The 15,222-nt window shown below is 45.4% G+C and overlaps 1 protein-coding gene across 1 annotated transcript; it reads left to right on the top strand.

The window, feature by feature from the left end:
* Positions 1–354: 354 nt before the first annotated feature.
* On the top strand, positions 355–1,376 carry DFL_005121 (uncharacterized protein; the record flags this gene model as incomplete). Its single annotated transcript, XM_067634334.1, has 2 exons — positions 355–681; positions 936–1,376. 2 exons carry the CDS (start codon positions 355–357, stop codon positions 1,374–1,376), a joined length of 768 nt encoding a protein of 255 aa, XP_067492412.1.
* Between the last annotated feature and the right edge of the window lie 13,846 nt (positions 1,377–15,222).

Raw genomic sequence — 15,222 nt, 5'->3', positions numbered from 1 at the left:
GGCATTAAACTATAGGTTCTTGACTAGTACAATACTGCAGACATAATATCATATTTTGCGAATGAAGTAAAGCAGCGGACTCCTTGCATTCTCGGTCTTATGCAAGTCGAAGTTGTAGACTTTCGGCTTTAAGACTGTTAACATGTTTGCTGATTGCTTCCAAGATTTTTGCGTTGCCGCCGTCGTCATGATCCATTTCTTAGCCCAAAGCTCGGGCCAACTCTAAAATCGACTTGTCCCGATACATATACCTCCCGAACATCACCAACCGTTGAGCTCACGACCTCCAAAGGCCCCGGACCCGCTGGCCGTACCGTCTGGACCGGCTAGGAAGGCCGACCAAGTTCCGGAATCATGAACAACCCCCAATATCACCCCGCATACGCTCCTTCTCCGTCTTTCGTCCCCACTCCCAGCCTCTCCTCCACAATATCATTAGATGAAGAGGTCAAGCTCTATACGACCACGGCCCAGAGGTCGCTACACGAGTCCCTGGCCGATCTTTTCTCGATTATAGTCGCTCTAGACTTCCTAGAGAAGGCGTTCGTGCGGGATAGTATCAAGGAGCATGAGTACACACCAACGTGTTTCCGCTTGCTCGGTCAGTATAAGACGATTCTCAGCAACGATGAAGTAAGCAAGGCATTTGTGGATCTAGAAACATTCAAGAGGGAATATGACGTAGGTGTTCTCCCGGTCCAGAATCATCAGTTGTTCTATCACCTGGTATATTTATGTTTGTTTCTTTGTTTTTCTTTTCTTTTTTGGTCCATTCATATCTTATGGAACAGAATTACAAGATACACTCCAGCCCTATCAAAATACGACAGCGGGTGTCCGATATGTTTCTTGTCGGGATATGTGTAAACATGCGTCGGCTTCTTGCATCCCAACATGGCGGTTGATGAGTTCCCTTTTGGCTGAATGTGACACAGATCGAATACCCCGCGGCAACCTCACGCCTCAAAATTGGAGTACCCGCTACCTCCGAACACCCATCACGAGGAGGCGGCGCTGATCATTCACAAGGCAACATCCCTAAGAACGGCATCACGGCAATCCTCGGGCAACCGCAGCCGTCAGCCGGCCCATCCGCGAAGGCGGTTGCTGAGTGTACCCAGAACTTCATCACCTTTATGGACGCCTTATCTTTGGATTTCAAGGCGAAGGACCAGTTACACCCTCTGTTATCAGAGCTCATGAGCAGTCTTAATAACGTTTCCAACGGTGATTTCGAGGGTAGAGGGAACCTGGTGCACTGGTTGATCAAACTTAACGGCATGAAGGCGACGGAGGAAATGGACCAGGAAGATGCTCGTCAATTGTCCTTTGACGTGGATCACGCGTATCAAGCTTTCTTTAGGACGCTCGAATGAACAAGGCCAATGGCGGAACTTTCCGGACAGGGCCAAATATTTTTTTGTTTTTGACGACTCGATTTCGCAGTTCGAAACCGCAAGCTACCTTGTACTATCGTACAATAAGCTCGTGAAAATTCGTGATCAAGGGTAGCTAGGTAAAGGATTGTAAGGGGCTCTGACTCTTTCCCTTTGATATCTGCAGATTGGCAAAAGAAGATACCTTGCTTTTTCTCTCTTCATTCAAGGATTGGCTGTATTACTCGATCTTGCATGAGCGAAGGCATCGGTTTCCTGCAGGATGAGCCTGTTTCAGAAGGCCGCAGACAGCGTGCATCCGGCTTCAAGTCAAGTGATCTACAACTTCATCTTGCATTCGTATTTTTTCTTTTCTCTCCCCTTCAAGGATTATAAAAGTCAGGAAATGATGACTGCATTCGGGTATTTGCACCGGCAGGAAAATAGCCGCGCTGTCATGATACCGTTGTCCTCTTTTTTTTTTTAGCACATATGTGCATACGTCGTTTTGAAGCTCCGTTAATGAAACCTCCCAGTATCGAAGAGATTACGGACAACCGAAGGACACGGATTATATCCGTGTCTTTTTTCTTACTCTCGGTCGAAAGCCAATGACGGGTGGGAAATTGCCACCTTTCCCATTCGTTGGAAAATCCGTTCCAGCTTTCTCCCATGCTTCTTTTTCTAACTGAAGAAAATCGAAGAGGTCATTGCGACGGCCAGCTTGATACGCAAGGAGTTATGAAGTATGGAGTTAACGGCCGACCAAGTTGGCCCCCAATTCGGACGAAGGTTTCTGCATCTGCCGAGGGACACGCAATTCATCCTGATCGGAATGCATATTTCGCTATTCCCACCGAGCTGTGCCGCGCATTTCATGGGAAAGGCAGACCAAGCTCCATGAGCTTTTAACTTTGCAAGGACAAGCTCGCAAAAAAGGGCACTAGAGCAAACTCCACGCTGCCGATTGAACATGGGCACCCAAAATGCTCAGGCGCGGTGGCGCCCAAGAGCTTCCCTTCTAACCCAGCAGTCAGACAACATTTTGATGGATTCCGAGGAGTCTAAGCTCAAAAAAGATCGAAAGAGAAAGGGAAAAAAAAAGTATGCTCCTTGACAGGCGGATCAAACGGAACGGCATGGGATTTCGATGATCGAGCTTGCGTGTTTCCCGCCAGCCCATCCCTTTTGCTCCCACCCGGCCCAACCCTTGCAACCGCTCGAAAGGTTTGTGCGTTAAAACTCTTTGGAGATGGGTGGAAACGCCGGACGGTGCAGACGGACGGGCAAAAAAAAGAAAGAAAGAAAGAAAAGAAAAGAAAAGAAAGAGGACGAAATGCAATGCAAATGCAAAATGCACTGGAAAAAAGAAGGTCCGACGGTAAACTAACGAGCGAGCGCGCGCAGGCAGGGCCCTGCAATCTTGCAGCTTTGCATGGTACTTGTGCATCCGAAGCAGGAGAAACATTGGGGGTGGTGCACGGGTAGCTAGCGCTCGAACATGTATGGTACAAGATAGCGAGCGGAAAATGTCCAGTTTCGTTGAGGTCTTATTCTCAATCAGATGGTTGCAATGGATTCGTTTTCAGCTTTGTTTGAGCTCCGGATTCGAAATATTTCCTCCATATTCCATTCTCCACATAGCAGTTTCTTTTCTTCTTCTTTTCTCTGTTCCGGATTTTATACGCAAATATTGAACCACCTCGCTTCGGCCCACTCATGGCCGTCCCCGCCGCTTTTTTTTCCTCTCTCGACACCCGTTCCCGGCTGTTGTTGAGGTCTCGATCGAGCTTCAAGATACGAAAACGGTCTCAATCCGTTCAATTTAATGCATTTTGGGGAGCGATCTGGGTTACAAATGGTGTCTTCTCTCTTTTTTTTCACATTCTCTTGCTGCATTTGCTCTTAACGTTAGGAAGGTGGTGTTACGTTTCACGAAAACAGCCTTGCCGCGACATGGTCTCGTGATAATCCATGATAGCTCTCCCTTCGCTCTTTTTATTCACATCTTGCACATGAAAATAAGGATTCTAGTTTTGCCCAACATTGTAGAAACGGTAAATCGGTTGGAAGTTTTATTTTCTTTTGTTTCTTTTTCGTCTAAAAAAAAAAAGGACGGGGATATATGAGTATATATATACGCCCTAGCTCTGTGTAATCGATCGCTGTAGGCTAGCCGGTGTGCGGTTTGACGTCTAATCTCGCCTCGGCGCCGGCCGTTAGAACTGTTCGAGAATTGTCGTACCAGCATGGGTCAAGGTATTTGAGTATATTGCAAATCGAGACCTGGACCTGGACAGATGGAAAGAAATTTTTAGTAAATGTAGCTGGGAATGAAACGACGGGATTCTTTTTTTTTTTTTTTTTTTTTTTTTTTCCTCTCTCGAATTGAGAGCGTAAGGAAGAAGAAAAAGAAAAAAACAATAGTAAGAAAACATCGGTAGTCTCTTTTTCAATTATTCTTCTGGTGGAGCTTTAAGATAAACCTTAGACCGGTATGGGATTTTTTGGGGTATGCAGAGTGTCAACATTGGTGGTGGACCATCGTGAAAGCTTGCAAGCTTGTTTTGACTTTGCAAGGAACGGATAAATCCATGGAAATTTTTCAGATTGATTGAAAGGTTTGCGAGACCGATGAATACTGACAGCTTCATCCAAATTTTTTTCTCTTTGGCTGCTGCTGTCCTTGCTTCCCGAGCTCTTCCAAAAAAGCCGATATTAATATCGAAAGCCAAAATAAAATAAGAGAGGGAAAGAATGGGGGTTTATGGTGGGGTGGACTTATGCAGTGTGGTGTGGAACTTTCAATTAATTCGTGACATTTTTCTCTTTGAAATTTTTCTTTTCTTTCCTTCTTTCTCTTCTACGCGGTAACGAAGCAAGCATCATCGTGACATTAGGAAATCATATTTCTAATTCGAAGTTCCATAAGCATAACACAGCATCCGCATTTGCAAGGAAAGCAGCAAATTTATAATAGAAAGTGACAAAAACACAAACATCAGTAGACTTTTTTTTTTTTTTTTGAGAATTTTGTCCACAGCCCGTGTAAAGAAGTATCATTAACCGGAAAGGGAAAAAACCGTGAGCAAAATTTACGCCAACGAAAAGAAAAACAATTTTTAGTACCCTTTTTTATAGAAAAGACGACGGATAGAGAGATGCAACCCCAGAAAGGAAGCTAGGACATGATATGTCATGATATTAGAATCAATATTGAGAATAGACAGCGCAAGGGGGAAAAAAAAGTAACTCCATTGGAACACCTGCTTTCTTGAGAACAGAGGCCGCCCACACATGATAAAGGAAATATACCCAAATTAACCGGTGTGAGATGAAAGCAAAATCCCGATACAAAAGAAAACGAACTAGAAATTCAAGAAAAGGCCGAGCGATTGGAAGGGACTAATGGCAGTTAAAGAGGGGTTTAATGCACGAAGGTATGCAGGATGGACGGGCCCTTTTTTCTGTTGGAGAGTAATGTTGACGTTGCGGGACAGGTGGGGTCGGGCGTGGACTGGGTAACTGTCATGTCGGTATCCCGTATTTTCTGCTGATGGTGGTGGTGGCGGAAAATCCATCTATTCAACAATGAGCTCGACATCAGCTGCATGGAAATTGACCTTTCTCGGAGCGTATGTATAAGGTGAGGTTAATTGAGATGTGTATTTTTGACGTTCGCTCGCTCGCTCGGATCGGAAAAATGGTAATTAAAGGATAAAGAAAGAATTAAGAAATCCTGTCAGGTCCCAGATAAGGAAAAAAAACGAAAAAACTCATAACGCTCGGAAATGAAATCCCCCCCCAAAAAAAAAAACAGGCGGAGTAAGCAGAGGGTTCTGTCCGTTGGCCGTGATGTCAGGTGAATGGGCTGCAACCGATTCGAGTCTGTCAAGGCGTCCAATTTGAGGTCGGTGTTCGTAAAACAGGCCATGGCGTGATAAGGTATGTATGTACGGATTATCGGGCGGGTGCCATGTGCAAGCCTCAAATGCCCATGTGGAGAAGTTTAAGATTATTCTCCTTCACGATGCCTGCCTGATTGCTTGCAAGGTTGGAATTTTCATGGCTCCGGATATAATGCTGAGATCCTCTGAGCTGGTATAGTTGGTGCGACGACACCACCACGGCGAGCTTTTATTAAGTAATTTTCCTGCTTATTCAGGACGGTAGAGCGGGACGCAGGAATAACTCCAAACGGACAACGGCTGGATATCCCATACGAAGGGAAGGAAGGGCTTGTCAGCACTCATATAGTAATTGAAGCGATCAAGCAGCTCGCCCGCCAATTGGCAGCTCGACGGTTCGGCATAACACATGGGAAAGCGCAAAACTTACCCAAGACGAAAGGTGGGAAGCATGAGTAGGAGTACATCATTTTCTGCAAATATAGTCGGAATTTCTGTAGGCCGCTAGACAGAACCCACTCATTTTCGCAGCCGGCCAGAGCAGCTGCGAGCGGTTGTCACGATCCCTTTGCCTCGCAATCCTCACACTTGTAATCATGTTGTACTATTCTCTCTTTCGGAGCACAGCTTGTCGTTCTCGATGCAGCGCACGTGACTTTGCTGCAAACCTTGTGGCCACAGCTGTAAACTGAGACGAGATTTTGGCACATTGTGAGGGTCGTGCGTGTGTAGCAAAAATGTGGAGCTACCAAGTCCGGCCCGGGGATGTTCTTCCTGCAGAACTAGCTCCGTTTGCAACTTGACCACACCGAGCAGAAGAAGGGGAAAGTTTCCGCACAGTCGAAGAGGCTATCGATTGATTTGAGCTATCGAGAGTCTGAAAACCGCAGCGTGCTATATCTTGTCGTCGTCCCAAACGTTCTCGGTCTTTGTGACATAAATATGTATATATATGAGGCGGGTGGAAATTTTTTATGGGGTCTGGTTTGAGATACCAATACCAACGCTCCGAGCTTTGTACTTGTCGAGTGTACTGTCCGCTACGAATGAAAAAGCTTCAAGGGGAGCTAGAGGTCGAAAAGGTGGATACGCAAGAGAGGAGTGAGAAGACTAAAGAAGATCTGGATGCAAGAGAGGTATGCTTTCTTTTATAAAGATCTAGCCATGAACCCGACAACGCGGTTCCGGTCCGTAGGTGGTGCCATTGTTGCCAAAGGGAAGATGGTCCGTAGATATCTCCTGAAGGGAATGCGGATGATGTTGCGTCGTGCCCTACCGCGGGTGGGGTGTGTCTCGCAAAATAATAAATTATACCTACCATGGGGATATAAGGTGACTTCGCCATTAGCATGGACTGACACCCGTTGATCAAAAGTTAGCTCAGTTAAGTTTCGTCCGTTGGATACGGTACATACCTACACCGTGTATCCTGGCCAGAAACCCCAGCGGCCTTGCCCTGCAGCCTGTTCCTTTGCTCTTGCTGCTTGTGAACTGGAGCTACGACTATTGAAGCTAGCCGGGGCCTTGAGTAGTAGACACGGCAAGGAATTCATGTACTCAGAAATAAGCCCTTGGTTGGCTCCTTGTTAGTGGCGCAAGACTTCCCCAATCTCGACTGATTTGCATTTGCGGGAGGCATCCAGCTTGGCCTATTCGCCTGATTCGATTTCACTTGTTTTCTCAGCATCGTATTGTATCAAATCATGAACCATGGCATGCGCATGACACGGCGAAGGGGGCAAAGATGGTTACCTGGTAAATTTAATTGCCAATTGACTGGAAGCAAGATAAAAACTCAGAACATTGTAAGTGCTCTAGACTGATTTAGCGTAGTTCTGGCCCGTCGGTAGCTTGACCTCGAATGGGCACTCCGAAATATGTATGACGGGTCTAGAGCTCGCACACTTTCATGGGGTCAACGGGACTAACGCAACACGACAGCGTCCGCACCCCCAGTCCCTATACTATACTAAAGCCTTCTTGCGTGCTCCCGGCTTGCTTTGGTCTGGGTATAGGTATGCTAGCTAGAGGGGGTGGGAGATCGATAGTGCAGTTCAGGTCAGGTTGACTTAATTCCCAGTGTTCCAATTTCCGTTTCAATTTCAATTTCAATTTCATTGCATTATTATCTCGAAATGTATTTCACCCGCCATCCGAAGACGCAACCTCCCCGAGTGTATGCATGCAAATGTATGGACTTGCTGTGCACTGTACTTACGGATAGTAAGCATCTGACCGCTCTATAATACAAACGGCGTTATTACGAGGGACAGTCTCATAAATTTCCCCAACCCGCGGGTTCTCCCTTTCCTTCGCTTTGATGTGCCCGTTCGGCACAGTCTCGAGTTTATAGCAGCCTATCCTTGTCAAATACCCAACTTCAGAAACCTTCTAGAGACCTTCCAGCGCTTTGATACAGGGTTTGATCCGTCATGAAGCCTCAAGGCAAAACTCTAGACAATGGCCGGCCACATGGTCACACAAAATTATCCTGTGTGATATAGGTCATATCACCGCCTTCGATCGAAGCTTAACTACGATGCCCATCCACAACATCACGAGACTACGACGGCCTGCTAACATGGGGGGTCCGATCTGAGACTGTTCAAGTAGGTTGCCAGGTAATTTAGATCAGAACGACCATCCCATTCCGTCCCTGTTTGGTACTGTACCTCTTCCTGATCGAGATCCATGTTCCAGCTACGCATAACTAGAACTGACGCCTAAGCATCTGGCCGAAAAATTCACTTCGCCTCTCTGCAGACGGCGGAAGTGAGGTCCCACCCCGCCCTCCGAGCGGTTATTCACATCTAATTCTTTGACAAATCATATAACGCGACTACACGCTGGGCTGCTGCACCACGATCCTTGCGACCATCAAGTAATTCCCCGAGAGATTACGCATTTCGCTGATTCTCGCTGTCTATCAGCCAAAAAAAAAAAAAACGTCTCACGGCAAACAAGCAAAGGAGGTTTGTGCATGAGGACCCTGTTTTTTCGAATTAAGGCCCAGATGTAGCAGATTTAGCGAGCCCTCGGCGAGATTGCAGATCCTAGATGAGACGTCTTGCCTTCGAAACGAAGGCAAAAGAAGAGCAAAATTCCGATAGGATGCACAGTTCGTATAGAATGTTCTGCTATGCGAAGCAATAGATATATAATATCATCTTTTCCGTGCATATATCCTGTAGACGGGACTTCGCCCACAAATGCGAAGTCTTCCGTGCCCCTCGGTTTCACGGTTTTATCCACCAGGAGTCGACGGGGCCTCGGTCAACGAACCTGTATTTCGAAAGCCAATTGAAAAAAAAAAAGTAGATGAGCAAAAAGCCCTCAACTGTGCTCCACATTAACTCAGGGCGAACAATGCAGCTCCTCAGTTCTCCAAACGGCCAAGCTATGAGATCTCAAACCCATACAATAAATTGCATTTTAAGGCAAAGCTAGAAATGAGGATATTATGGAGATTGTGAGTTCATGAATGACGTGGCTCGTCTCGAATGTCGAATTTGGACCTCAGCTCGGGCTCTTATGAGTTCCTCGTTTGGATGGAACAGGAATCATCACAGCAGATCGCTTTTGAAACATATTGCTGATTCTTCTGAAGCAGCTGCATGGAACGCTCGAGCTGGTAAACTTGAGGAGTTTTTCGCTTCAACCACCCAAACTCATTCACTAGCACATGCTAATTAGATGCTGTCGTTTGCAAATGCACTCCGATTGTTTAAGCTGCGCAGATTCCAAAACACCAAGCTTGCTGTACGCACCCATACTGGGTAGCGAGCTGTAGCTTGTGCAGCGCTGCATATAATAGACAGGCTTGGACCTGTGCCCAAATGAAGTTACTGCACTGCCAATTGGCTGCAGTCGGTTTTCTGACATGGAAATCCCAGTACAATGGCTGTGGCACCAAAGTGTTGCCAGATGCGCCTCCACTGATCAGCTATTGCATTGAAACGAGAGCTCGAGAGTAATGCATTGACGAGATACGATGCGGCGTTCATTTTACGTACAAAATGATATTCAGATACAGGGTAGTAAAAATAAGCTTAACTTGCCTGGCTAGCCGTATGGATTGTTCACTCGTATTCTAACGGAGTGCCCGGAGGAAATATACAGGGTTGAAGATAAAGCTCCAAACCAAACATGGATTGGCACTTTGGATCAGAGTGTTTTAACACTCCAACCTACAACAGCGAGGTTAGGCTACAACCTCTCACTAAGGATCGCCGAGTTGTAGGACCGAATTTAGGATCAGAGAGCATCTCTACGCTTACGCCTCAATACTCCACAACCCTTGAGGAAAACCAAAAAATATTAGCCTCATATTCCCTAGTCCCTCTTTAACGATGGAATCGCTGCCTGCTACATAAATACCCCACAGCGCAAGGTTCTAATCCATCTATGCGCTAGCATCTATGATTAGCTTCGTTGGCCGGAGCTCGGGATTGATCCCATTTTGCTCGTCTAGACAGACAGAGATCGGGGATACGCTGCCGTCGGGGAATACCGTCTCTTTTCGACCAAGCCTGTAGAGCCAAAGGCTAGGGTCCCTTTCTTTTATTTCATTTTTTTGACAAGTGGATCTCCTAGGCGAAGTATTCGGACTGACCCCACCGTGTCGACGGGTATACCTATTCCTCAATTAAGCAGTCTCGCTCCTTGGCGTTTTGGAATATGGAGTAAATTAGAAAAGAAACTCAGGCCAGGTTTTTGGCTTTCGCCAGGTTGTTCTGGGAGATAAGCCGGTTTTTCGATCTTGGCAGGTAGCCTTATGGGACTGGGGATCGTACTATAAGGTCTCACGAGACCACAGACTTCCTGCAAGAGACTTTCAATTGACAGCTGTGTGATCATGCGTGTGAACCGGAAATCTAGAACCAGCATGTACAGAGCTCTCATGTGATACGAGAATGGTAGAAGATATCCATGATACATACCGGCGTTCTCAGTTTAAGCTTAATGGTATCAACACCTCAAAACATGGCACCGGAGCGCGCTGGTGACTGATATCTGCAAGCAGCGGCAGTCACTGTCACAGACAGTTGTCCCGAGATGGAGCCGGTCCCGATAAACTGGCCGAGAATTAGGTGGATGCAATGCGCCGCTGGCTGTGTGATCTGTCGCGCGTCGAAGGGACCTAGGTAGCCACGTTACAGAAACGATATTTCCCATGTCGCAGCAGGCGAATATTAAATTGATTTCGGATATCTTGTGCCTCAAGAAAACATATGCAGGAGATATATACGAGCGGAAGCGGGAAAGCGGATCGTGAAAAGGTCAGCCGCTCCCCTAACCCTTTTCCTCGAGCCCTCGTTCGTCGCGGATGTGTCCCGGATTGAAGCTACATGCATAGCAAAACCGTCCAATAGTTGCAGATTATGCGTTGTGTGATCGGGGTTTGCAGTCCTTTTCCTTGATCAAGGGAAAGTTTTCCTGCTTCTTTTCCCAAGCTGCCGGTGTGATAAAAGCGGCTGCGCGCCAGCGATAAAATGTGATATTATAACCCCTCTTCCATCGCTGGGAAATACCAAAACTCGCACACGTGGTGCTGGAACCGGTTTCTTTTAAAATTTAGGAGCTCGTCTCGAGGTTTGATCGTGATCATAGGTCTTCGGAAGCTGTTGTGGACTTCCGGTAAGCGGATGCCTGACGGTGCTTCAATCATCATTGATTGTGCAATACTGACGGGGTATATAACTGTGCCGTCTCCACCGTCCCATTGCCATGCCCTCGGACTAAGAATGTTCCAACATCCAATTATCTCACCACCTATAATCAAGGGTTTTATAATGGTTAAATGCAATCCGGGATCCCAATATCACATCCAGTCTTAGTATAGTACCGGCAGAATTCCTATTAGGATTTTGTAGCGCATATGCCCAAAGTACCCCTTGTCCGTTTCGCAACAGCGTCCACATCCGTCCCTGTTTGTATAGTTTGCAGAGCCGGTGTTGTTATAAAGATTAAGTCACCGAAGAGTCGGGGAGGTTGATGTTATTTCTCAGCTCTTTTAGCACTTTTTCTTCGTCGTTCTAAATTTTTGTGAGCTATACGTATATCCAAGCCTGTGTCACATGGCAGGGATGTTGCCTTCAAAATGCAACATGGTTTTGCGTTTGGATTGTCGTGCTCGTGTCGACAGGACATTGCAATTGATCAACATAAACTTCAGTCCATCATTCTAGATTGGGAAAGGTTCAAGAACCTATAACCAGATGCCTGTGAGTTTATGCTAATTTCGTAGGAGATGTAGCTACTTTAAATCAAGATGGCCATTATTCCACAGCTGTGACATCTAAACGGGATTTTCCGTGTGCTAAATTTACTGTCTGTGTGTAACATTTAGAAATTATGTGCAGAAGAACCAAACGTCAATTCTTGCACTTAAGGGGCATTTAGAGGGAAATATTTCATAGATCTAGTAAACCATGCTTGCCGCCCATCGTATTTAGATAAATCCAATCTAGTATAGTGTTTTTAGTACTATAGTGCTCCGTGCATCGTACGAGTACTAGTAACGCGTTAACGTACGTTCGCACAGACAAAACTTAGTATTGATGTTTAGGTACCGGCATGCGCGCCTAGAATCAATCCAGACCCACAATTATCTTGCCTTGGACAGATAGGGCCGATGTTGTGACATAGAAACACCCATTCATTACGCAAGCTGGGATGTACATGGATCCCCAGCGTCTAATTAAATCCCAAAACTCCAGTAACCGCCGTGCATCCCAGATCGGTTTGTGGCGTACTATCTGGGTGGATCTTCGGAGACATCGATCGATCGGACCCGGCGGGAATCTAAAACATCCGGACTTCTAGTCTTGCATTCCGCTATGCAATGCATGTCATTCCTGTCTTCTTTTAACTTGGGATTAGTGTATCGACAGGGAACTAGGGCGGAGGACTTGAGAGGGTGATACCCATAAATAGTGAAGGTTGTAACATCAGATGCATTTTTTGTTATATATTTTACCACCCCATAAAGTAAAGCGGCCAGAGAACAGAAATTTCGAAACACTAGTAAAGTTGAACTACAGTAGGTGCAATTCGCCTTATCGATATTAAATGTAACAAGCTGGCTTATAAACCGCACACTAGAAATAGAGTCTAGGGAAAGCTTTGGAAAAAGAGGCTGACAAATTTCGAAAATATCAATAATACCCCAAGTTTTGGACGGTTTACCAACCGGTAACCACCGCGCCACTCGATGCACCAAAACCGAGGCGTCAACGTAGTTACGCCACACTCGCAAACCGACATCGAAGCGTATATATAAAAATCGTGGTTTGGCTTAATTATGACGGATACCTCGACCGGGTCTGGGTACGAGACAACGGGTGCCTGTACAAATAGCAAATGCAGTTAAGCTTGACACCCAAACAAGAACGTACCATACTCCTATAGGCCTACCGATCAGTATTGAGGCATCTATAGCGGGGTTAGTTGATCTCGTGAACTTTCCATCATAAATAGTTTACATTCTCCAGTCAATAGATGTTAATATGCTTTGCAGAATAGGGAGCAGTGGATTTCCGTTAATCAATTAATTGTTGGTCTGGACAAATTGATATCTATATAGCATTAAATTTGTTTATATCGACTAGAAGAAGAAACGGGTTCGTTGAAGCTAGCTCGAGGAGTGGTTTATGTCGTAACGTCGTGGGTACACCTAACATAGGATCCCGTGTATATCTGGTACCTAGGCATCGCTGGGTAATAAAGTCGAACTATTAGGCCGAGTACTTGAAGAATGTTAGTCACTATGCCTATTAGCCTCGTGACTAAAGGCTAGTTATCCGGCTGGTCGTGACGACACGGATTTGAAACACATACATACCAGTGATACACGGCTAGATTTCAAGCTGCTGCGTCATAGAGCCGTACAATTATTATATATCGATAGCCTTCTCCTCTACACAAATTGCCATTGTTGCCCTCCACGAATCCATAAAACCCAAAAACAAAAATACTGTTGAAGACGATGTAAAGATGACGTTTATTCGGGACTACGTTCTATATAAAGTCTATGCACGACACTGTAATCGTAAAAGATCGATAGTATGTACGCTAATACTGATTTGTAGATAGAGAGCAAAATGTAAACTCAAGGACCTAAATTCGAAACAAAGTCTGCATATTAATCGGTACGAAATATCCTTAAAAGCCTCACTTAGTGAACAGGGCTTCGGAATTCCACATGTCAGAGAGTAATTACGGCATCGTCAGAATTTAGGTCAGCCCTTGTGATTCCTTCGAGGCTAGGGTGGTGTAGGATCCAATGAAATTACGGACCCTAAAGATTCCCAAGGATCGGGAATCCAAATCATCAACTTCTAGCATTATCGCCCTAATAAACCTACGACGAAATCTACCTGCAAAGCTTTCCCGAGAGTAATTTCAGCCGAGGGGTATTGCTATCGTCCTGGCTATTATTCTATCGACCGGTGGAGGGAAATTTTTTTCCAAAGAAAAATAGCGCTCTCGAGTCAGGACTGCATATGCATGAGAAATTCCGGGTCCATGGTCGGCTATTATTTCACCGGCTCTCCTTCGCTATGAATCTAGGTCTTTCAGGGTCCTAGGGACTATAGGACTCCACTACTAGGATAGAATAAGCATGTGGGTTCGATTAGGTAGCTTCTGACAAAATAAGCAGACACAAACCCAGCGTATCATGCAAAGGACGCCAGTTATCGGGTTAATGCGACGATTATTATGAGCGTTAGATGTAATACCTCATTGGGCCCGGAGCATTCCCGATTTCTTCACATCTGTCACAGACACGGTTTACACCAAATGCTTCTCCTTTGAAGGGGGTGTATGGAAGATGCCATGGACAAGATATTGGTTTGAAGATTTGATATGATTTTATACGTTATAAACCTTTGTCTCAAAATTCTTAAAAGACACAGAGGCGGCGCCATTAGTCATGTGCTCAACTAAGCTCCGTTGTTTAGCCTGTTAGGTCCATATGGCCACATTGACCTCCCAGACATTCATGAATGTCAATTGTCATGATCAGAACACATACGTATGCGAGTCCCCCTCGGTGAAACTTTGAACGGCCCAACAGTGCCCGGTCCGAGCTATGACCGGGCCCGAATTAAATTTATCTCCTGAAACATGTTCATAAAATTACATCCACGGGAGTGGTTCTAAAAAGTATATACTTCATAGTATGGAAGCAACGGAATAATGGGGATATCGTAAAACTGAAGCGACTAATTCCCAGGTGGAAAAAACTTTTAAGCATGTGGCGTAGAAAACAAAAAAGAAAACTATACGTCGGTATCATTTGCTCCAAGAGGACATAATCGGGTTATAGGAAGTAGTATATTTCCCGCACTGCGGGTGAATTTAGATATCGCACACAAAGATACGAAAACTTAAGCATCGAATCCTAGTACTAATTACTGGTTCACAGGCTTCGAAACCTCCCGATAAGAAGCACATGCAAATGGACCTTTAGCCTTAGATTGGTTTGATCAACATTCTTTTTTTAAGGAAAAAAAAAAAAAAGTTTGTCCGATCCATGCATTATTCGCTTCTACCCGTTGACTATACAAATCAAGAAGCTGGTGAGCTCTGCTTGAAACATAAAAGCTTCGGTAGTACGAGTCGGATCTTATCTTTCTTGATATTACCGTCCATCAAAAGATCATTACACTCTCGTGACATGCAGGGGAAAATTTTTTTATATCAGAACCTTTCGGGATAGTCCCTATCAAGAAGAGAAAGATCAGACCGCCACAAAACCACAAACCCACCTTCGGAATTAAAGTTCTCACCATTCCAAGGCCAGACATCATTTCCACAGCTAGGCCCTGCAAGGTACACGAGCGAAAACTCCCGTTGCGTTATTTTTGCTACCCGATTCCGAGAAAACAACAGATAAAAAGAAAGCCAGATTATAGCAGGGCCGTTTTATGTAA

This window comes from Arthrobotrys flagrans, assembly GCF_004000055.1.
Source record: "Arthrobotrys flagrans strain CBS H-5679 chromosome Unknown unitig_0, whole genome shotgun sequence".
Taxonomy (NCBI): Eukaryota; Fungi; Ascomycota; class Orbiliomycetes; order Orbiliales; family Orbiliaceae; genus Arthrobotrys; species Arthrobotrys flagrans.
Note: the sequence above shows the minus strand (reverse complement) of the source record. Positions and strands in the feature narration are given on the sequence as shown.